The sequence below is a fragment of the Xenopus laevis genome, chromosome 8L (genome assembly GCF_017654675.1).
Source record: "Xenopus laevis strain J_2021 chromosome 8L, Xenopus_laevis_v10.1, whole genome shotgun sequence".
NCBI classification, from domain to species: Eukaryota; Metazoa; Chordata; class Amphibia; order Anura; family Pipidae; genus Xenopus; species Xenopus laevis.
Genome location: NC_054385.1, coordinates 104047679 through 104071946, shown reverse-complemented (window position 1 = coordinate 104071946; position 24268 = coordinate 104047679). Strand labels below are relative to the sequence as shown.

The window sequence follows — 24268 nt, the reverse complement described above, 5'->3', positions numbered from 1 at the left end:
TTAAGTTTCATTGGAGAGTAGGGGCCATGCACACAAAATACCAATTAGCAGACCAGTGTTTTTTACCACCACTGATCCAACAAGCTAGTAAGCTGTTACTCTATTTAGCTTTCATTGACATTATTAAGATTATTATGCGTAATGAACATTGTTTCTCTGCATACTGTATACAGGCCAAAATGCTTCTTCGACCAAAGGGAAAATTATTGGCTAAATTAGTTCATACAATAGTAGCAAAAGTAGGCAATATAACTCTGATCTTATCCTTTGGGCAGACACCTAACCAAATCCATTTAGCCATTGATTATATATATCTACTGATGTTACAGCTGCCTAAAAGGAATTACCCAAATTTTAAACCACTGCATATGGGAAAATATTGGTCTGACCCAGAACTATTCCACTCCCATATTTTACACTTAAAGGGATCCTGTCATAGGAAAACATGTTTTTTTCAAAACACATCAGTTAATAGTGCTACTCCAGCAGAATTAAATTCTGCACTGAAATCCATTTCTTAAAAGAGCAAACAGATTTTTTTATATTCAATTTTGAAATCTGACATGGGGCTAGACATTTTGTTAATTTCCCAGCTGCCCCTGGTCATGTGACTTGTGCCTGCACTTTAGGAGAGAAATGCTTTCTGGCAGGCTGCTGTTTTTCCTTCTCAATGTAACTCAATGTGTCTCAGTGGGACATGGGTTTTTACTATTGAGTGTTGTTCTCAGATGTTCCAGGCAGCTGTTATCTTGTGTTAGGGAGCTGTTAACTGGTTACCTACCCATTGTTCTTTTGTTTGGCTGCTGAGGGGAAAAAGAGAGGGGGTGATATCACTCCAACTTGCAGTACAGCAGTAAAGAGTGATTGAAGTTTATCAGAGCACAAGTCACATGACTTGGGGCAGCTGGGAAATTGACAATATGTCTAGCCCCATGTCAAATTTCAAAATTGAATATAAAAAAATCTGTTTGCTCTTTTGAGAAATGGATTTCAATGCAGAATTCTGCTGGAGCAGCAATATTAACTATAAAATTAATATTAGATTCATTTTGAAAAAAAAATTTTTCCCCATGACAGTATTCCTTTAAGTATAGTAGGAGCTGCCAAACTTATATATTCAACTAGCAGTTAGGCAGTTTACAATAGAGTTAAAAGGTTGAATTTGATGGACGCGTGTCTTTTTTCAACCTAATTCACTATGTTACTTGAAGTATATATAGAGATGTACCCTACTCAAATTTTTTGAATTGGGTGAATACTGAAGCCTCCACAACATGTTTGACTGAACACTGAGCCCTAATTTGCGTATTCTAAATAAGAAAAAAATCTGTTACCAAAGTGCTGCTTTCTGTTGTCCACACATTTAAAATCACATGACATGGGGACAGAATTATTGGAAATTGTGCTTTTTTCAAGAAATGAATAGAAGAAAAAACATTGTTTAAAGCTAGGATAGTTGTGATTTATTAAAGAAAAAAACACCAGAAATTTGCATAAAAACACAGCAAGTAAAAGTTGCTGCATTTTCAGACTAGTCACTGGGAATTATCTCTTCAAGCATGGATGCAGTAAATCCAGAATTTAGTTTAAGAGTCAGTCAAATCTTAGACAAAACAAATCCAAACCCTTAAAATCACGTGACTTTAAAGATCTGGACAACTGAATGCAATTTTTTTGTTCACAATTTAGGAATTTTACTCTCTTAAAATGGACTAAAGAAATTAGGATTCACATCCAGTGCAGAGCTTACAAATCTTTTATGGAGGCTTTAATATTTGGCTACATTTCAGAATTATTTATTCAGTCAATCTAAAATCTCTGAATCATCAAGCATTTAAACATAGCAATACCTTAGTAAAGAATACACAGTCAAGGCAAGACATTGTTTAGCTTCCACGCTGATGTAAAAATACACAGGGAAGGAATGTCAATTGCACACAATATGATATGCCTTTAATTTATCATCACCTAAAAGATAGAAAAACAGAAAGATACCATTATCAAAAAAATAGTATATATTTAACCTTTATGAAAACAGATAGTTTTCATTGTATACTTTGACACGTACATTATTAGAAAGCCCCCAAAAACAGGTTCCAACATAGACAAAGGAAGTATAAAATAAGATTTAAACAAATGATGTCTCTGATAGCACTGTGAAAAATATTCAAATGCAGCCAGCTCAACTGGAAAATCCTGTATATGCCCCTCTTTCAGCAAGTTCTAAATAGGGGAATTAAGCCTATAGTCTTCTTCTAAGTATCTGTGACCAGGATCTAGAGAGAATATACTGCCCTAGAAATAAGTTATATTTCTTTCTATGTTATATAAGCCGAACCAGGCATCACTTAAAGGCTTTGTTTCAAGAATAATTTAGACACCCAGTGATGTGAAATAGTCTTTCCATACTCCATATTTTGACCATTAACACCCTTCCGTTTCTCCTTTCTCTATTTATCATGCTATGTAAAAAAGTGGAATGAAACATTACCAATGATGTTACTCATAGCAACCAATCAGGTATTTGTGTTCTAACTGTTGAAATATATTTGCTGATTGGTTGCTGTGGGCAACATCACCGGTAATGCTTCACTCCGCTTTTTACACAGCATGATAAATAGGCCCCTATGTCATGTAAAGTTCGGTTAGTTGGCCTGCAATAACTTGGCAGTAAAGGGGTGCAATCCTAACCAAAGCAGCTTTAAATACATGGTTTTACAAATATCCAGCATGCAACGCATGACACAGAACATAATTCATCAGAACATACGTTTCCCATAATTGCATTTAGCACTACAGACTCACAGAAATCTTTGACGGGAAAATATCCACAAAACAATTGAAAGCAATCAATGAAAAGTGTCTGTAACTGAAGAGAATTCATTACTTGGCTGATTCAGAGAAAGGATAATGCACCCCAGTGCCTTACTTTGATAGGGATGTTAAATGGACAACGATTGCAGTAATGCACCAAATACAAATTAAACTATAAATCAAACCTGTTCAGACATCAATAGGAAAAATAAGGCCCTGTGTCCTTTTCAGAGCTGAACTTCAAATAAATTAATAATAGTTTTGATTAGTACTGAACACAATCATATATTCAAAATAACATTGATTTGATTACAAATAACTTTTCTTCTATATTTAAAAAGCATTTATAGTGAGGAAAGTAAGAAATTAGTGCCTAAGGCTTAAACTTTGACTCGAATGTGTGTGAGTTGGTGTCGCTTCAGGTGGGGATCCTGCCTAAAGCTCTTGCCACATTCAAAGCAGTGGAATGGTTTCTGTCCTGCATGTATTAGGTAGTGTCGCTCCAGTTTGGAAGGAGAAAGAAATACTTTGGTGCACACACTACATTTATAGCTTTTACGGACAGTACATTTCCTTGAGCGTTGTGTCTGCCCTGAACGGGACTTTGCCGCACGATCACTTGACCCAAATGTCCTGGATTTTTGTTGGCCCGCACCTTGGAATTTCTGGATGCTTGTAGATTCACATGGGGAGTCTATTTCTACCTTAATCTCTGGGATGTCATATTGCACTGAGGCGTCACATGCTTGAATGTTGTCCATAATGTCTGTAGCATAATCCATTTTTTGTGAATAACGATAACCCACCTGTGTGCCTTTAACAAGCACTTGGTGATAATCATCAAATGTCTCCTTCGCCCTTTGAAGAGTAACCCTTCTTTTATGAGTAACTTGATGTCTTTTTAGGTGGGCAGACTGACGGAATTTCTTTCCACATTCAGAACATGCAAAAGGCTTCAGTCCTGTGTGAATAAGATAATGCCTGCGCAGCTTGGATAAGGAGGGAAAAGCTTTCTCGCACTGATCACATTTATTGATGTACCTCTGGATCAGTACACCTTTGGCACCCCGCAGAAAATGGTGAAGTGTATCACGCTCCTCCACAGACTCCCTCCTGGCAGAGATAAATGTTTTTTCCGAATTGTAATCGTTGTCTCCATTTACCTGATATTCCTGAAAACAGAAACCTAATTCTTGACTCTCAAGGTGCCCTTGTAGGATCTGAGATTGTCCTGTGTTGCGCTTGAATGCTTTCCGTTGAAGATGCTGTTTGTGTGAATCTAGATGGGCCTCGCTCTTCTGACAAACAGAGCCACTTAGCTCCAAGGACCTTGTCTCCCCAAACTGATTTGTTTTCATAACTCTTCCAACAGGCACAGATGATTCTTTTTTGCTTGGTGCAATTTGAGCTCTGTTTCTCTGCTTTGCTGTCGTTTTGAAAAACTTTCTTTTTAATGGCTTTCCATCCTCTGTTATAAAACAGGAGTGCTTGTCTAGGAATTGTTGGGTTTCAAAGCACTGGTCACAAGTGGGACACTGATAAGGAACCACGTACACAGAGAAAACATCACACTCTTCCTTCACCGTCTGCAAAACATTACTCTCATCTGGTACTACAGTCCTTGAAGTCCTAGGCTTGTTTAGAATATTGTGAAAATGCACTTGTTGAGTGTGTACCTCTTCATGCTTGTGGAGTTTCCCTGAGGTCTTAAATGATTTAAAGCAATGGTTGCACTGAAAGGGCCTCTCCTGAGAATGGGTTACCTGGTGGATTTTGAGGTGAGCTTTTTGTCTAAAAGCTTTACCACATATAAGACATGTGAACGGCTTCTGGCCTGTGTGAATTAGAATGTGCCTCTCTAACTTAGACCTAGACGCAAAGACTTTCTCACATATATCGCAATGTGATAATTTTTTATTGGGGACAGCATCCTCAAAGTCACATTCGTGGAGTAGCCTACTCTCTTCAGTGGCAAACACCACATGACACCCGGTACAGTAGGCAGAAGCGTAATTCTTCTGATGGGCGACTGATGGCTTCTTGCCCGTTTTTACTTCGCTTGAAGGAAAGCCATGATGTCTCTGCTGGTGCTTTGAAAGAGTCTCGTGCTTCTTAAAGTTCAAGTGGCAAATTTTACACTGAAACGGTCGGATGTGAGTCCTCTTGTGTCTCTCTAGGTGGACCAATTGCCGAAAACTCTTTGGGCAATCCTGGCACTGGAATGGCTTTTGCCCAGTATGGGTTAGGTAATGCCTGGCAAGTTTGGAAGGGGTATCAAATAACTTGGGGCAGATATCACACGTATATGGCTTGCTACTGAAGGCTCCGTTTATCTCTCTGCATTTCTGGGTTTGCAATGTAGTTTTCATGATTGCACCAGGTACATAAACCGGCTCGCCACACCGAAAAGCGTCTCTTTCTCACGTTCCCCTCTCAGAAGCCACTTGAACCAAACCCCTAACTCCGCGCTCTCTCATTGGGAACCGCTAGATATTTGTTAATGGGGTCTTGGCTGCTCCTTCCGCCTTGCTCGTTCACAATTAGGAGTGTGTCTTCCTCTTCAGGGTAAGGTAAGGACAGCAGCCATAATCTGTATGCGGAAATCCCTTTTGCCCTACTAGCTTTGTCAGCGTCTTAAACCGTGACGTAATTAGGAAAGCGCCTACAGCTTCGGCAGCCATTTTGAGATTGGGCACGCAAACTTCCCCGGCCGCTGTTTAGGACGGGACGAGTGCTCAGTTTAGAAATAAATAGAGCCACTTGATCTTTTGTGCAAATGTGTGAAGCTGTAGTCTTATGTTGCACTATCATTTTGCTCTCGGAGGATGCTGGGAGGAGTAGTTCTTATTACAGAGGATTTGTAGCATTAATAGTTGTAAATACAATGCAAACTAGAAAGTGAGTTGCTTATATAGCACAATTCCATGTTTCTAATACATGTAATAAAGTAGGAACAGAACATTGGTTGCCTTGATGGCTCAGTTACTATGGAACAAAGAGCCCAGCAACAGGATCAGTAAACAATAGCTGTAAACACACTGCAAACTAGAAATGAGGTGCTTGAATAGCACAATTCCATGTTTCTCATAAATGTAATAAAGTTGCCTTGATGGCACAGTTACTATAGCACAAAGAGCCTAGCAACAGGATCAGTAAACAAGTGAGGTTATAATTGGGGTAGCCAGAAGGGGTGCAGTTGCCTCTTCGGCCAGGAACTACAGGTGACACAGGGACAGACAGTCTTTTCTTTCTCACAAAATCTCCTACTGCAACTTGATGCAACAGCAGCATTTTGTCATGTGTGGGTCACAACAATATCTGATCATTCTCCCCTCAATGATGGGCAGAGATACAGCTCCAGGGTTCCTTGTTCTCATGCGTCTGACCTCGGTAATCGAAACCACCCTCCCTTGGTTCCTTGGCATCCCACAATCCCTACTGAAGCAATGGTGGAAGCAGAAAGGGAATAAGAGCTTTAGGGGATGGGCTATACAAGCAGAGAAGCCGCAGAAAGTGTGCTTAGTAAAGCTGGCCACAGACATAACAATTATGTTCTTTCTTGGAAAAGATCTTTCCAAGAAAGATCGATCGTTTCAATACACACGTGTAGAGCTGAATTGTCAGCTATACAGATAGAAACAATAGAATTCTACCTTTATCTGAAGATTCAGCACTAACAATGGCCTTCAAAGGCACCCAATCAAAATTTTCCATCCAGCCCAATTGACGAGCCGACCGATAGCCAAGTCTTCTGCTGATATTGATCGGCTCATTTCCCACCCTACACGCAACGAATATCATAAGAAAATTTGTTTTGTACAATATTATCTGTGCATCTATGGCCACCTTCAGAGTAGGGTTGCCAGCTGCCCGGTATTTTACTGGCCTACCCGGTAAAAATTATGCTTGGTGCCAATGTTATTAAAAGGAAAAACGTCTAGAATAAACAGCGCCGATTTTATAGAAGGAGCTGCCTGAGACGGCTCCTGCAATGCCGCCCCCCTTGCCGGCTTACCTGGCGGGAGGGGAGGCAGGAACACTATTGCGGAGAGCGCAATTGCGCTCTCTCGCAATAGTACAGCCGAATTTCTGGTTTAAAAACCGTCAATTTGGCTCTTAAAGGTGCAGGAGTGGCTTTTTGCCGCCCCTGGAATCCTCTCTGGCGCTGCTGCCTGAGGCGAGTGTGATCAGATGCTACGGATGGTGACCCCCTTACCTTAGGTTCCTATCCCCGCATTTTTATTAAGCATTTATAAACATGACCATATGTACATTTTCTTTATACCCCATGTCCCATTTCCCTCTATTTTCCTCTGCTCTTTCTCCCCGACCCCAGAGTACCATTTTATCTTGTTCCAACTTCTCTGTCTGTGCCCAATTTGACTGTTTGTAGCCCTTTGCACCCTCTCTCCATTTAGAGGACACACGTTACTTTCACTATAATGGGCTGATGTAGATATAGTGATATTCTGAGACAATTTGCAATTGGTTTTCATGTTTTATTATTTGTAGTTCTTGAGTTACTTAGCTATTAATTTAGCAGCTCTCCAGTTTGCAGTTTCAGCAATCTTGTTGCTAGGGTCCAAATTACCTTAGCAACCATGCATTTATTTAAAAAAGAGACTGGAATATGGAGAGGCCTCAATAGAAAGATAGTAAAGTTCCAATAACAATAAATGTGTAGCCTTACAGAGCATTTGTTTTCAGATGGGGCCAGTGACCCCAGAAGAAAAGGCAAATAATTAAAAAACTATGAGAATAAATAAAAAAATGACCAAATGAAGTGTTGCATAGAATTAACCATTCTATAACATACTAAAAGTTAACTTAAAAGTGAACCACTCCTTTAAGCATATATAAACATGACCATATGTGAAATATCTGTTCTTTCCACCCATGTGCCATTTCCCTTCTCTTTCTCCAGTTCTTCCATTCTATCTTTTTCCCCATTTTTCTCTCTTTCCATTGTGCTATTTCCTCCTCCTTCCCCGCTACCCTTGTGTCCCCACATCCCCCCCCCCCCACTGTGCCTTTCCTTCTTGTTCCAATGTCCCCCTTTGTGCCCAATCTGTTTGTAGACCATTGCACCTCTCTCCATTTGGGGGATACAAGTGTGGGTTTCAGCATCAGAGGCAGGAGATGAATTGATTAATTATTTCATTATTTATTTAATTCAGAATTAATTGTTAGTCCAAACACACTGCTGCACTCTCTACAGTAGTGATGTGAGTGTCAGGAGAAACTTAAACCACACTCAAATTGTTGCCATGGTAGGGCCCTCACTAGTCATGTGCTAATCAGGAAAAACTCAACCTGCACCTGACCCTAACCTGCAAAACCTTAACATGCACCCGATCCTAACCCGTAAAAGGTTGCCATTGTAGGACTCGGACCCAACCGGTACTTGCGTCTGACCAACACCAACCTATCCTGCAATGGTTGTACAAATTTCAACCCAAACCCATCCAACCAATGCTCAATCCACTGGTCACCATGGATTTTGGGTCAACCCACACATCACTAACCCGCACTCAACCCATACCCATGTCTTCCCGCGCTGTGCACTACTTCTTTGCATTCTTCTGGTTCCAAGAGGAGAAGTGTATTTCCCCAGCTGTACCTGCACCTAACCTGAACCCACAATGGTTGCCAAAATTTCAACCCACGGGTAATCCTACAGCTGCTTGGTGCCAATCATGCAAAATGTGCTGTTACTAGTCTATCTGGGGAAGGAGTTGACACACATAAACCACTCCTTTTCTGCCTTTGCATGGGACAGCATGTTGATAACTCTACACACATTATTTGTGAGCATCTGACACATCAGGAAATAAATGCACAATGTCCAGTCCTCCACCCAAGGCAGTTGCCTTTCCTACCTGCCCCCTGACAAAAATTCATAGTGGTGACATAGCTCGTGCTACTGGATGGATACAATTGGCTACATGCAATTTTGCTGTTTCCCCAGCCATTTTTTTAACCATGCATGCATGGAATTCACCAAACAAAGCAGCACCCTTCTGCTTTGTTTTCGATGGAATCACATTCCTGCAGAATGACCTTCATACTGCACCGTAAGGAGAGCAATGTCTGTGCAAATGCAATGACCTTCAGCCGGGCTGTACCATAATAACCAACCAGTACCACAATTTCCAACAATGAGAACACTGCTAATAGGTTCATGGCCCTCCAGCTGCGGGATACAACTTCCAGAATTCCCAAAGGCTGCTGAGGAATGCTAGGAGGTGTAGTTTAATGTCAGCTGGAGGGCAGATCAGAGCTTCAACAAATTACAAATAATCATATATGTCTTCCAGGACTGGCTTGTTTCTTTCTCTGCTATGAGGATTTGGTAAACATTTTTAGTACACTGTAGATATTATTATTATTATTGGGTGGTTACTTTTGTTCTCCAGGTTGCTACATAAAAATGACTGCTCTTTCCCTGATGTCCCATGGTGCCTTGCTCTGGATCAAATATTACGATTCCCTTGCTTATTGTACAATGGACTGCCTTTGCCAAGGTGCTCACACCCATCATCATTTCATAGCACCCTCCAGCTACACTGCTGAGAGATTGATGAGGGACTCGGAACAGAACAACCACATTTAATCTCCTAGCCAAGGTAAAATATCAGTCCTTCCCACCAACATAATGGCAGTGCATCTGCCAAGGTCTTCTTCAATTCCTGTAAAGCAACCGGACATGGGTCTGTAGGTGGAATTCACTGTTAAATAACAAAGAGAAAACAACTTATAACAATTATTAATTAGTAGGAGCGCCTGCCCCTAGTTTTGGTGTGTCTATGAATCATTTTTTAGCTTGAAATGTGGGTTCATTCCAGGGTAATTTGAGGGGGAGCCTTAAAGGGGTTGTTCACCTTTAAATTCACTTTTAGTATGACGTAGAGAGTACAATTCTGAGATAATTTGCACTTGGTTTTAATTTTTTTTTATTGTTTGTGTTTTTTGAGTTATTTAGCATTTTATTCAGTACTTCTCCAGTTTGCAATCTGGTTGCTAGGGTCCAAATTACCGTAGCAGCAATGCATTGATTTGCATAAAAGACTGGAATATGAATAGGAGAGAGACTGAATAGAAATATGAGTTATAAAAAGTAGCAATAACAATACATTTGCAGTCTTACAGAGCATTTGAAAGCTGGAAAGAGCCAGAAGAAAAGGTCAAATAATTAAAACACTATAAAAAATAAATAATGAAGACTAATTTAAAATTTGCTTAGAATGGGCCATTCTATAACATGCTAAAAGTTAACTTAAAGGTGAACCACCCCTCTAGCCAGGACTCCGAGTGTAACTAGATATTTTAAGTGTTAATACTGTATTAAAAGCAGAATGTATACTTCCCCTTTACACCCAGCTTGAAATGTTACTGGCTCATCTGGCAATGTAAGCCCTGTTTATACAGCTACTGTCTATAAAGCTGGTTGGCTGGTTGAGCACAAGCTCAAGTTCAGGTCCAACAGTTGGTTAGGGCCATCGTTATTCACGTAAACAAGGTGAAAGTTATAAGGAAAGAAATTGATGTACAGACCTGTTATCCAGAATGCTGGGGGACCTGGGGTTTTCCACATACCTTAAGTCTACTAGAAAATCATGTAAAAAATAAATATACCCAATAGGCTAGTTTTGCTTCCAATAAGGATTAATTATATCTCATTTGGGATCAAATACAAGGTATTGGTTTATTATTACAGAGAATAAGGAAATCATTTTTAAAAATTTGGATTATTTGGCTAAAATGGAGTTTATGGGAGATGGCGGTTCTATAATTCGGAGCTTTCTGGATAATGGGTTTCCGGATAACAGATCCCATACCTGTATCAGCCATTCCACTATAATACCTAGAAAATCTAGGAAAACAATTATTCAAGAGGTATAATACATACATGTATAACATGAATAATACATATAATACAAGTATCCAGATCAAATCTCAAAATTACCTTTAAAGGAGACATATAGGATAAATGAAAGAACCCTAATTTTGTAGGCAATTATAAGTAATATATGGTGTTGCTGTTACATGGTGCTAAAAATTAATATTATCTTTAAAAATAGCCCCTTTATTGGAGCTTCCTATAGATGTTCACTGGTCCCTGTTTCAAATGAGCGGTGGGTGAGTCCTAGTGGTCCCTGCGACGGACAGTAGGAGGGGGACAGCCAATCACAGCCCGTAGTCACACAAACGCAGACAGTTCCCTATCAGGTCCTGCTAGCTGCTGATTGGTTCCTGTCCTACAGTGCAGTGAGCGAAGAGCCGCCAGCTCCCCTGTACAGCCTGGAAATTCAGGGAGCAGGAAATGGAAGTGAAGGGAGGGATTATTAGGGGTTATGCAGAAATATTCAATAAATCAGCCTGAAACACTACATTTTAAGCACAATTCTTCTATATCTAAATGAGTATAACAAACTGGTACGTTCTTATTTTTAACACAAAATGTCTCCTTTAAAATGGAAGTATTTAGAATACCAAGTTAGCATTCTTACCACATCTTGCTTGAAATGCTCCCCTAGCCACTTCTCTTGGCACCTCTAGGGGCACCAGCCACAATTTAGGAACCCTGCTGCAGAGAATACATTAGGGGTATGTCCAATGGGCACAGCATGATGTGGCCAGCCAATGGAACGCCCCATAGCAGGGTCTGCTCCCTAGGTTGTCATAGCTTTCATAGAGCAATACAGTACATGGCCAAAAAAATATCCAGAACTCCTGCCTGTCCAAACCAAGGATGATAACATGAAGTTGCTTCTCCCTTTGATGCTATAACAACCTCTACTCTTCTGAGAATGTTCTCTGTTATATGTTGGAATTTTGTTGTTAGGATTTTCTTCCAAACCAGCCACAAGAAAGATATTGAGGTTTGGTGGAGATGTTTGGGATTAGGGAACATGGTGCTCAAGTTTATCCTATGGTTCAGTTAGGTAGAGGTCAGGGATCTGTGTAGGCTCCCTTTGTCTTTTGCACCTTCATGAGCAACTCACATATATCCATTGAATGGTATGCTAATGTTATTTATAAATGAAGCTTCTCTTTGGTTTCAGCCAGGTCAGAGAAGGCAAGGCTCCAGAAAAATGGAATTCTGGGGAATGTAATCTGGCTAGGATTTTGATGCACTTTCAGAAAAGGATGGGCTGGGCGAGTGACAAACAAAAATCAACTAACAGTACAGCTTGTACAGGTATCCAGCATGCTTGGGACCTGGTGTTTTCCAGATAAGGGGTCTTTCCTTAATTTGAATCTCAATACATTGTCTACTAAAATACTTTATTGATTAAATCCAAAAGGATTGTTTTACCAGCAATAAGGATTGATTATATTTTTATTATTACAGAGAAAAAGGAATTCATTTTTAAATATTTTAATCATTCAATTAAAATGGAATCTATGGGTGATGATCTTCCTGTAATTCAGAATTTTCTGGATAATGCATCCTATAACCATACCTTTACCAGGGGTTGCTAATGTGAAATTGAATAACACATATTTTCTTATAGCCAATCATCTTTCATCGTTTGTTTTGTTTAAAAATGTATCTCAGCCAATCACATGCCAGGTCTTTTGCTTAACCTGAATCAGCGGCTCCTCAGTTGAGTAGAGATGAGTCTGTGTGACATTCCCTGGTGTCCCAGTCTATCTTGTCACATGGCATTTGGTTACACCAAGGATAATTGCTTTCAGATCAACTTCAACCTGCATTGAGTCAACAGTGCTGTACAGGTATCGGATTTGTTATTTGGAAACCCGTTATCCAGAAAAATCTGAATTATGGGAAGGCCGTCTCCCATAGGGGTAAATTTATCAAAGAGTGAAGATCCGCCACTAGAGTGAAATTCCGCAGCTCTCAATTCGTTTCTATGGGATTTTGAAAGGCGTATTTATCAATGGGTGAAAGTGAAAGTTCACCCTTTGATAAATACGCATATAAAAATCCCATAGAAATTAATGGAGAGTGGCGGAATTTCACTCTAGTGGCGGAACTTCACTATTAACGTCAGTCATTGATAAATATACCCCATAGACTCCATAATAATGAAATAGTTAAATTTTTTAAAAATGATTTCCATTTCTCTGTAATAATAAACCAATACCTTGTACTTGATCCCAAATAAGATATAATTAATCCTTATTAGAGGCAAAGCCAGCCTATTGGGTTTAATCAATGTTTCTATGTTTTTTTAGTAGACTTAAGATCAAAATTACAGAATGACCCCTTATCTGGAAAACCCCAGGTCCCGAGTACTACGGATAACAGATCCCATACCTGTACTTTGCACTGAATTTAGTACAAGGTGCAAACCTACTCAATAAAATGCACAACGGTGTTGAGACCCCATAGTTAAAGTAAGCATCTGTTTCCTGTATATATATATATATATATATATATATATATATATATATATATATATATATATATATATATATATATATATATATATATATATATATATATATATAATGAAACAAAAAAGACCGCACCCGCAGGACTTATCATGAGTGTGAGTGCGGTCTTTTTGTTTCATTGAATACACGTAAGTTCTACCAGCACCAAGGCTTTCAACTATTTATTGTGGAGTGCACCAGTTTGGACTCTTTTATATATATATATATATATATATATATATATATATATATATATATATATATATATATATATATATATATATATATATATATATATCCCTCTTGGTCATAACCTTTATATGAAACCAGCATGGAGGCATGGCTCAGCTCTGTGGGACAAATCACTGAATCTATCATCTGTGGGGACATGGTCATATGTAAGCTAGGTGTATCCCTTTAAAGGAGAACTAAAGCATAACTAAAGAATTAAGCTATAAATGTTGTACATTTTTTTGGCTTCTGTGCCAGCCCAAGGCAACCACAGCCCTTTAGCAGTAAACATTTGTCCCTCCAAAGATGCCCCAGTAGCTCCCCATCTTCTTTTCTGCTGATTCACTGCACATGCTCTGTGCTGCTGTGCTGCTTAGGGACTGACACACAGTCATATAAATATATGTCACAATATAAGGCTGATTAGGAATTAATACAAATAATGACTACATGGCAGGACATAAACTAGTGCAATTAGTATCAGAATTTAATAATCAGCCCTGTAGCATATTACAGAACAATCTCATTTTCTGCTTGATAATTTGCCACAACCCCTAAGCTTAGTTTCTCAACAGCTGCTCAGAGCCCACTGAGCATGTCAGTGTCGTAGACACTTTCCAAGATGGTGACCCCGTGTGACAAGTCCTGGATCATTGCTGCTATTGACAAGCTGAAACTTTAGGCTGGTGCAATAAGTTCAGTATATAAAATGTCATTTTTAGCCATATTCATTTTTAGGATTCAGTTTTCCTTTAAGTTTAGCAGTTAATGCTGTGGAATCATTAAAAAGCTTGCAGCTTCTGTTTTGTCAGTAGCACCATTAGGTACCCAATGTTCTTTGCATCTCTGCATTCATACTTGGGTGCTTAACTTGCCTTATCTAAATCCTTCAGCGCAGTTGTCTATCCAGAACAAAAATGCAGCATATTACAGAGTGAAGCTCAGCCAGCACTGGGTTTGCCAGGCAAGTTTATCTTTTAAAATAAACACTGTAGAAACAAGACAAGGAACTTGGCACTAAATCCCACCTGAACAATGGCAAATGTGCACTCCCGGCTTGATCTCTGCAACAGTGTGACCTGTGTCTCCTTATCTATTGCCTTTGAGTGTGTCAGTTCCCTGGGTTACTTATGCTTTTTTGTACCATATCAATAACTATATTAATGAATCAAGCAAATGGTATAAATAATATAGGCAAAGCACTCATCTGCTCTTCATTGCATCATGTATTTCAATGGGGTCAAGGTTACTATATTTGTATCTCCTATATAATTGTCCATTTACGTGTTAACACCTGCTTCTCTTCTTAGTGAGTAGTAACACAGTAGGAGGATAATGGGCAATGGTAGGAGAGATTGTGGACAGCCTACATGGAAGACAATGTCAGCTTTGACCAGGCTAGGGCCTTGTACACAGGAACACTTTCCTAGTTTCTCCATAAATAGTTGTGTGCGTAAACAGTCCGTGCTTTGCCATAATGTGTATGCCTTATTCATAAACAATGGGGCAGCTTTTATTTGCTGTAAAAATTGAATACATTTGGGTAGAGGAGGAACACCAGCAAACTTTATACAATGTTTTAAATTAGAATCTAAGCCAGATGAACCTGATTAGAAATAAAAATCAGATATTAGAGTAAATGAATGTGTAGCAGCCTATAAATAATACATTGCATTTTTAGATAAACTGAAATGAACCTGTTTATACTGTGGCCACATGAGGGCAGTATTAGCTAACATTTTGATAAAACCCATCCTAGAATAAAATGAATGTGAAGCTGCATCGCCACAATTACTTTATGTTCATAGATTCTATTTTGTGTTTTAATCTTACGCAAGTCCCATAAGACAGAAGTAACAATTGCTGCACACTATGGGGGTAAATCTTTATTTTTAATTATTAAAAGGTACCTATTATAAAAGGGGAAATGACAGGTTAAGAACCTGTGTCCTTTGTACACCTTGCCAACTACGACCCCTATGATTTTAAGAACTGGGAGAAATGGCCAACCACAAAAGTGACACTGGTGTGATGATACATTGTTGGGCGATAGCTGATTATAATAACAGGATGGTTAAATAAAATTTGCACCCAAACACACTACAGTTACGTGTATTTTTATAATCGGGACCCTTCTCCTTTAAGCAAAGAAAATGGGCTGGCTCACTAAAGAAATCAATTGATAGAAAGAGCGGCTTATTAGTCGCACCGCCCGCCGGGTTCTAATTGTGTTCTCAAAAAGAAGTACCTGGGAGAAATGATATTAAAGCATAACCTTTATTAAACAGTTAACGATAAGACGGCACCGTAAGACAGATTGCCCAAGTATCCGTGCGACAATGATTTCAGAAGAAAAAAGGTCAGACATAATGGAGTTCACAGAAACTGCCAAATAAAGAGAGCTGGAAGGTGTATTATTATTCATATAGCACCAACATATTCTGTAGCACTTTATAGAGATTATACATTTACATCCGTCCCTGCCATAGGGGAGATTACAATTAAAGGTCCCGATTACATTCACACACAGTAGGGTCCATGTTATCAGGAGCCAGTTAACCTGTCTTGTTTTTGCAGTGTGGGAGCAACTGGAGTACCAGAGGAAAACCACACAAGCACGGGAGAACATACAGATGCCTTGTAGTACTGTGCCAATCAGGACTTGGCTACAAAATAGGCCCTGCCATTTCAAGTACACAGAGGACCAAACACCCCCCCCCACCAGCCCAATAAATAATGATTGTCTATGGCTTCTTAGAGCAGCCCCTCTGGCATGTGTCAGAACCTTGAGATTGCCAGCCTGGTGCCAATGATATATTGCAGTTCCCTGGCTGGAACCGAACCTAGAAACCCAGCACTGCACCACTGTATACCACCCGACTTACCATTATAAATCTAGGCTGTCCTACTATAAAAAGAACAGCTGACAAATTAAAATGAACAACATGCTTATTATAACATTAAAGGGGACCCGTCACCCAAAATAAATATTCAAAATTCTATTTTATCACATTAGTCAAGCAAAATTAACTTTAATTACACAATATAAATTATTTGAATCTTGTTTCCTTCAGTCTGGGAATTCATAATTATAGCAAGCAGGCAGGAGCCATTTTGTGGACAGTGTTATTAAGACAAGTCTTGCATTATCTCAGAATCTTGTTTGTGCACCAGAATGGGGGGCCCTATGTCCATCCCCATGCCCTGGCTACACAATTAAATGGTGAAGAGAACGGGGGAATATGTGAAGAGCAGTGACATGTAGGAAGTGCTGAATGGGAAGTGAAAGTAATTGTCTGCCCAGGGCATAGAGGAGGGGCAGACAATATTTGATTGACAGCTGAGATTTGGATTGGATTTCATGTTTAATTTGAAAAGGAATATTATTATACAGATTTTTGTGTCTGGGTGACAGGTCCACTTTAAAAACAATTAGAATAAAAGAAAGGATCTAATAATTGCGCCTGACACTCACTATTGGCTATTGTTTCAATGTGGGAAGGTAAATGGCTGGAGGTGTAATGTGCCAGGCCCTGCTAATGGGGCTTTACTAGGCCCTGGTTTGCCCTTATAGGCTAAAGGGGTGGACTTCAGCTCTTTATAACCCTCAGACTTTGTAAACGGTCTGTGCAAGTTTAGGTGTCACTTAACCATAAACATCAGTCTTTTTGGTGCCACATTTCACTTCTACATGTAGCTCTAAGTCTGTAGATAATACCCACCCTTTTATTTTATTGCATGCATGTGTGTGTGTGTGCTGTTGATTAAAACTTTTATAAAAGTTAATTGTATCTATGACAGGGCCCAGATACGTGTCTGTAAAGTGCCAGCTAATACTTTGTACTTGGCCTCACCGGGTTGGTTCCTAGTACCATATTTATTTGTGAACAAACTTTTTGGGATGTATTCTAACCCCTCAGCCAATATTACCCTATAACTGGGTGGGTCCAGGTGCAAATGTCAGGTCACTTTAGTTGTTACTCTCATAGGCATTCAAATCAGGTTACTCACCGCTCAACGACTCTGGCTCGAGTGCATGATTATGCGTGTTAACACACGAAACGCGTTAGGAGGAGAAATGGCGAAATAAAGTCACTTTTTAATTCACCACTGGCCTCTGGTTTGTGGAAGTGCAAGTTTGAAGTGGTTCCTAGTAACTGACTAACCAGGTGCCTGAAGGTGGCCATAGACGAAGAGATCCGATCATTTGGCAACATCGCTCTCATATTGAGGTGGGCGATATCGGGCTGATCCAATTGTGGGCCGTAGGGCCCAATGATCGGATCATAATGCATCCGATATGGGTGGTCAGATCGCAGGACCACATACAAGCACACATGCGGCCACGATCCAACGGAAAGGTGTTCCCAACGTTTTGGGGGCAGTTTGGATCCTGGTATAGAAGAATACTTGCCAGCAGTCTGAGTATTTTAGGTGCTGCCCATACTAGAGGCCACTTTGTTGCCCATAACATGTGAAAAATAACCCTCTGTAATCCAGGCCTAAAGAGCAGGACATACATCAGACTTTTAGGGCATAATGACCTAAGGATCAAGAGCCAATTCTTCCAGAACATAACACTCAAAATTTATTCAATAAGACTTTACAATTCTATTCTGGAAAACTTGACATCCTTTTGCAAGACTAGTACAGAGACCTGCTATCCAGAAAGTTCAGGACCTGGGGCTTTCTGGATAACGGATCTTTCTTTAATTTGGATCTTTTAAGTCTACTACAAACTCATATAAACATGAGATAAACCCAATAGGCTGGTTTTGCTTCCAATAAGGATTAATTATATCTTATTTGGGATCAAGTACAAGGTACTGTTTTATTATTACAGAGAAAAAAAAAGTTAAAAAAAATTGGATTATTTTGATAAAATGGAGTCTAAGAGAGATGGCCTTTCCATAATTCGGAACTTTCTGGATAATGGATTTCTGGATAATGGATTCCATACCTGTATGAGTTTTTTAATCACAGAGAACATGTAGAAACCACATACCCATCTATCATTTATATCATACGACTCCCGCCATCCACAAGCAAGCCATACTACACATTTAACATCTTTAATTAAAGGCTTTTATTTGACGGAGTATAAAATATTTTTTTACATCAGCATATATATTAAAATGCACCTCGGGGGAGTGTAGCAATAGCACAGTTTTACTATACTATTCTACTCTATACTACTATCACATTCCCATGATGGAAATCATTCACTAATTTACTAAGAATTAGTTAAGGTGGTCATACATTGGTTGACAGCCTTTGGCCTACAGGTACATACAGTGAATGGTTACCTTTCTATGGTTTTATTTGTATAGGCCCTAATGATTGAGCTAGACCAGCAATCCCCAACCAGTTGCTCATGAGCAACTTGTTGCTCAGTGACTTCTTGGATGTTGCTCTCAGTGGTCTCAAAGCAGGTGCCTATTTTTGAATTCCAGACAAGAAGGCAAGTTTTAGTTGCATAAAAACCAGGTGCACTGCCAAACAGAGCCTCCTACGGGCTTCCAGTTCACATAGGGGCTACCAATAGCCAATCATAGCCCTTATTTGGCACACCCAGGAACTTTTTGCATGCTTATGTTGCTCTCCAACTCTTTGTACATTTAAAAGTGGCTCATGAGTAAAAAAGGTTGGGGACCCCTGAGCGAGAGGATGTGAAGAGAGACTGTGGCTGATGTTTTCTTAAAAGAAAAGGAAAGAAAGTTACTGCGGTTACTCAGCTTTAGTGCCACAGGTCTGGGATTGTTGCCTTAAGGGTTTGGTCCAGTTAGACTATAGTTATAAGCCCATGTGTATAAAATATATAGTGAATAAAGTACCCCTATTGTAAAATATAAGGATATTTATAAGTCACCGAGGAGTTCCATGACCATATTAACAGGTCATGGAACTCCGAGGCTACTTTTTATATCCTCAAATTTTCCAACAATGGGGTACTTTATTTATTATAATACACAAGTTTTAGTGAGTTATGAGACAAAAATGACATCACTACTCAACGTTTATAACTGATGACATCACTAGTCACATTTAGAAGGATATAAGTTGCAAGATATTGTGTAATATAATAAAAATAATACATAAAGACACCATTTCCAGTCCTCCCGATCGTCAACTATAAAACAAATTCCAACCGTCGTTCTGTCAGCTCATCTGACAAAGGCATGCTGGGAGTTCTGCAACAGTTGGAAGTAGTAAAGAGGGCCTTTCCTCTGGGCTAAGAGCTGTCACAACACACTGTAACCAACAGCCACAAAGACAATGGCAGCTGGACGCCCATAGGTTTGACACCATTCGTGTAAACCATCTGTAGCTTCCTTGTGACTTCCAAACAGAAAGTAACGAGTCCAAAGGAATCCTTGTGAAAGTCCAGTTTATGTTTCATGGCATTACAGACTAAGCCAGAAGGTCAAGTGTAGGATTTCATTGCGAGGCAAGTCCAATACAGGCACCAGTACCAGCGCTGGAGGTTTCTCAGCCCAGACATCTTTCAGAATCGTCCGAAGCCCTTGGAAAGAGGAAAAACTGAGTTTAACACAAATATACAAAAATATGGTAGTGAAGGTTCACACACTTGGCACTGTTCTACGTGACTGGGGGTTAAGAAAGCATCTTTAGTTTAAGAGTAACAAAACAAATGCTGCGTCTCTGGACCCTGGTGTCACTGCCCCCCCCAGGGATTCGGTGTTGTCAGGTGTGATTAGGCTCTACGGCCTCCCAGCATCCCCCCCCCAACACTGTAACTTGTGCAGGGCTTGAGGGGCAGAAGACACTCGCTGGGTAATGATAATCTCTGAACAAGGATTGTTTTGTTGTGGTTTATTAATTCAGGGCCTGATGGGGATATTAGTGGCTCCTGAAATTGGAAAGGCCGGGAGCATTGTAATTTGCTGAATCCCAAAATGCTTAAAACGAGCAGATAAACAGCAGCAATAATTGGGCTTTATTAAATCAAGCAGTCATTCATTACAACTATCCCAGCTGTACCAGACAGAGGAGGGAGGGAGGCAGGAGAAAAGAAAAATGTACAACATGTATGCTTGAGTGAAAATATAGCACTTACACAAGCATGGTGTCATCTAGATCAACATGGTCTCTCACTCCCACTAACTCAGTCTGTAGTAACCATAAACTAACCTACACTTCTTGCTTTACCCCCCAACAGTCACCAAAGCCCACCCACACGCTTCCCTTCCTCTTGCTGTGTTCTGGCAGCGAACAGGTTAAAAAGACAAGCTGACATTCTTTCTTTGAGACTGCACCTCGTCAGGACAGGTAAAGGGAGGCACCTCATTAGCAAGCGGAGCCTAATTAGCATTTTACTTCCAGCGAATATGAACTGCTGCTGAAAGCTCTGCTAATGACGGCTCCTGTCTGTGGTTAAAAACAATGACAATGCCGGCACCACGAGAATGACATGAGTAGGAAGTCCAAAAACCAACGCCCATATTAGCCTGCCCGGCACCAGACAGAAGACTCTCACGGCACAGCAAAAGCACAAAGCAAGGTATTTCTCCTTACTAATCCTGCTGCGGTGACTCCTATCAATGGCATCAGTCCTAAGGCAGGATACCAGTAGCATGAACCAGCTCATTCTCACATGGCATGCAAGGAGCCAGCTCTGCTATGTATTTAAAACCTTATTACATGTTATATGAACATCAAATACCCAGACTGGATCATACCCATAGGCAACATTACAGGGCATGGTGGATTGTATCACCCATCAGTGGGTTTCAGGCATTAGGTTTCAAATCTTCTGTGAAACGTGGTTATGCTCCTAAACTCAAATTATTAGTACAGGCAACCCTGCACGTATACCAGTTTTTTGGGTATGACATATTGCTATGTGTATGGCCAGTGTAAAGCTAATGGCACATGGCTGAAAAACACGCTCTTCTGCCTCCCACTGACATAAATAGGACATGGCTGATGGCTAGAGTAAACACTTTCAAGGGATTCTGTCATTACTGTTATGGTGTAGTTTTTATTTCTAAATTACACTGCAAATAATTCACTCTACAATATAAAATTGAATTCCTGAACCATCAAGTGTATTTCTTTTTATTTATAATATTGGTGTGAAGGCAGCCATCTCAGGTCAATTTGCCTGGTCATGTGCTTTCAGAAAGAGCCAGCACTTTAGGATGGAACTGCTTTCTGGCAGGCTGTTGTTTCTCTTACTCAATGTAAATGTAGGAGTCGGGGGTGATATCACTCCAACTTGCAGCACAGCAGTAAAGACTGACTGAAGTGTATCAGAGACAAGTCACATGACTGGGGGCAGCTGGGAAACTGACAATATGTCTAGCCTCATGTCAGATTTCAAAAATTGCTCTTTTGAGAAACGGATTTCGGTGCAGAAGTCGGATGCTGCAACACTATTAACTGATGAATTTAAAAAAAAAAAACAAAAAACATTTGTTTCCCTTTCTAATCAAAAAGGAGGGTGCCAGGTGGTATTTTGGGTGTTGTTTAGATGGCTGAAAATCAGCCCTTGTGCTATCAAGTTTAACACACTCCAAAAGCAGTTTCAAATATGAAATACGCCATATAGTCATCACCATTATAGTTCAAAAGTAATTTGCCCTCTTGATTGAGACTCACCTTCCTGCAGCCTCTGTGAGTCTGGTTCTTCCCCCCTATAGAAGACTCTGCAGCACAGGGCTGCAAGTTGATGGGGGGCCATGGGAAGTTCATCTGTAGCTCTGCGGAGGGCTTTTTCTATAAGGTTGCTGACTTCATGCCAGTCCCGCACCTCGTGGGCAGCTCTGATTGGGGCTAAGCTTAGAGACAGTGAGAGGGCGGCACAGGAGAGACAGCTCGATATCACCCCATGAAGCATCACCTGGTAGGGCAGATTTTCCTGGCAAATTGCAAAGTGTCTCCTCTCCTCTGGGTCACTCACAGCAGCTATGACATGCCACTCTACTGAAGCGCCACGTGGGAGCATTGGTACTATCGCCACTGTAACAGGGGCAAGATCAGCCTGTAGGTATGAAACAGAATATAGGACTGCAATGGAATAACATCTAGATACAAGAATAACTTATCAGCCAATTCAATGGTTTTTAATGACAGTGGGGGTCATTTATCAACACTGGGCAAATTTGCCCATGGGCAGTAACCCATGGTCACCAATCGAATTGCTGCATTCATTGTTCTACTTCCAGCTGGCTTTAGAAAGCTAATCGCTGATTGGTTGCTATAGGTAACTGCCCATGGGCAAATTTGCCCAGTGTTGATAAATGAGCCCCAGAGTCTTACATTTACATGCAAGCTTTTATCTACTAAGATAAATACTAAGCTAAGCCTAAAGGTGGCCATACACGTAGAGATTTGCTCCTATGGCGATGTTGCCAAAATCTCTCCCCGATATGCTCACCTTAAGCTTAACAGAAGGTAAACGGGCGGTCAGGTGGCGGGACCGCGATCTGATGGGATTTCTAGTCCTGTCCCATCGACATCTGGCCGACTCTCGGCAGTTTGCAGGATGACTGGCTGTATCAGTAGGTACGAGTGGAGCCCCATTTTTTGATGACCCCTGAGATGCACTAAATCGGGTCACTGGCTGGTCTGTTATGGCCCATCAACTCTGACGAGCTTGTGCCAAAGGAGAAATGACAACAATCAACCATTCTAATGTACCGTGTGTACAGTTTGGTTGGAAGTTGATCAAAATGTAGAGTATGTAGTAGAATTATCAGTATGTAGCTGTATACATATGTCAAATGTACTATTGCCTGCCTTAATACACAGGTATGGGATCCATTATCCGGAAACCCGTTAACCTGGAAAGCGACTGCCACAGACTCCATTTTATCCAATTTTTTTTTTTCATTATTTCCTTTTCCTTTGTAATAATAAAACAGTGGCTTGTACTTGATCCCAACTAAGATATACTTAATCCTTATTGGAAGCAAAACACGCCTATTTGGTTTATTTCATGTTTACGCGATTTTCTAGTAGACTTAAGGTATGATGATTTAAATGAGGGAAACATCGGTTATCTGGAAAACCCCAGGTCCCGAGCATTCTGGATAAAAGGTCCCATACCTGTACTTGAATTTTAGGTATGACATATATCATTTCCATAAACGCTCTTGATCGGATATTCTGATATTCCATGCAAAATGTTGCACAGTGAAGGGCGTTCAATAATGTGTTAAAGAGTAGAAGGCTTAACCCGCTGCAAGCTGGATAAAAGCCGTAGGGACAGGCTTGTCCCCTGCAGTCAGGTGATCTAATAACTGCAGTGACAGGAGAATTGACAGGTCGGCAGGTCGGCCGTCAGTTCCGGGCTGTAATGACGGCTTCTCAATCAGCAGTGCTCAATTTTCTCCTCATATGCACAGTGCAGAGAGACAGGGGATAATTACAGGCAGCGTGACTGAGACAGGCAGCAAGGCACTGGCAAGGACTACACCTTCCAGGCACAACAAGGTATTCATTTTAATGTGCAGTTCCTTAAACACTTCAAATAAAAGAAGCTTTCTGATCTTTTTTATTTTTTTTACTTCAATTTACTGATTTTTATTTTACCATCTTGCCTAACACATAACATGCTCTAAGCATAGGCTGTCAAAGGCATGAAAGGGTAAAGAAAAAAAAAATTTAAATCAGCAGAGCCAGCCGATAAAATAGGGGGTGCAGCTGGAAAGCTGGGAGAGAATCATATTTTAGCCATGGCTGTATAATGGAAGGAAGCAGAAAGGAGGGAGAAACAAAGTGGTTGAAAATAGGGATCGGATTGTATTAGAAACAAGATGAGAGAAGCACTTCACTAACCATAGGCAGTGCTAGA

General features: G+C 40.3%; 2 protein-coding genes across 4 annotated transcripts in view; both read right to left on the bottom strand.

The window, feature by feature from the left end:
• Positions 1–1440: 1440 nt before the first annotated feature.
• Positions 1441–5482, bottom strand: znf770.L (zinc finger protein 770 L homeolog). The gene has a single exon (XM_018231178.2). The coding sequence runs from the start codon at positions 5181–5183 to the stop codon at positions 3195–3197; it is 1989 nt and encodes a 662-aa protein (XP_018086667.1). The 5' UTR covers positions 5184–5482; the 3' UTR covers positions 1441–3194.
• Positions 5483–18520: 13038 nt separating this feature from the next.
• dph6.L (diphthamine biosynthesis 6 L homeolog) overlaps positions 18521–24268 on the bottom strand; it is a 64377-nt gene continuing 58629 nt past the window's right edge. For all 3 annotated transcript variants that reach the window (XM_018228880.2, XM_041572007.1, NM_001092186.1), the window contains 2 exon segments: positions 22072–22453; positions 18521–19972 (listed from right to left, as the gene is read on the bottom strand). In XM_018228880.2, coding sequence (XP_018084369.1) covers positions 19854–19972; positions 22072–22453 — 501 coding nt within the window. In that variant the 3' untranslated portion in view covers positions 18521–19853.

Bases quoted from the DNA above. Each gene is read 5' to 3' on its own strand.
- znf770.L (XM_018231178.2), bottom strand. From the start codon at position 5,183: ATGAAAACTACATTGCAAACCCAGAAATGCAGAGAGATAAACGGAGCC.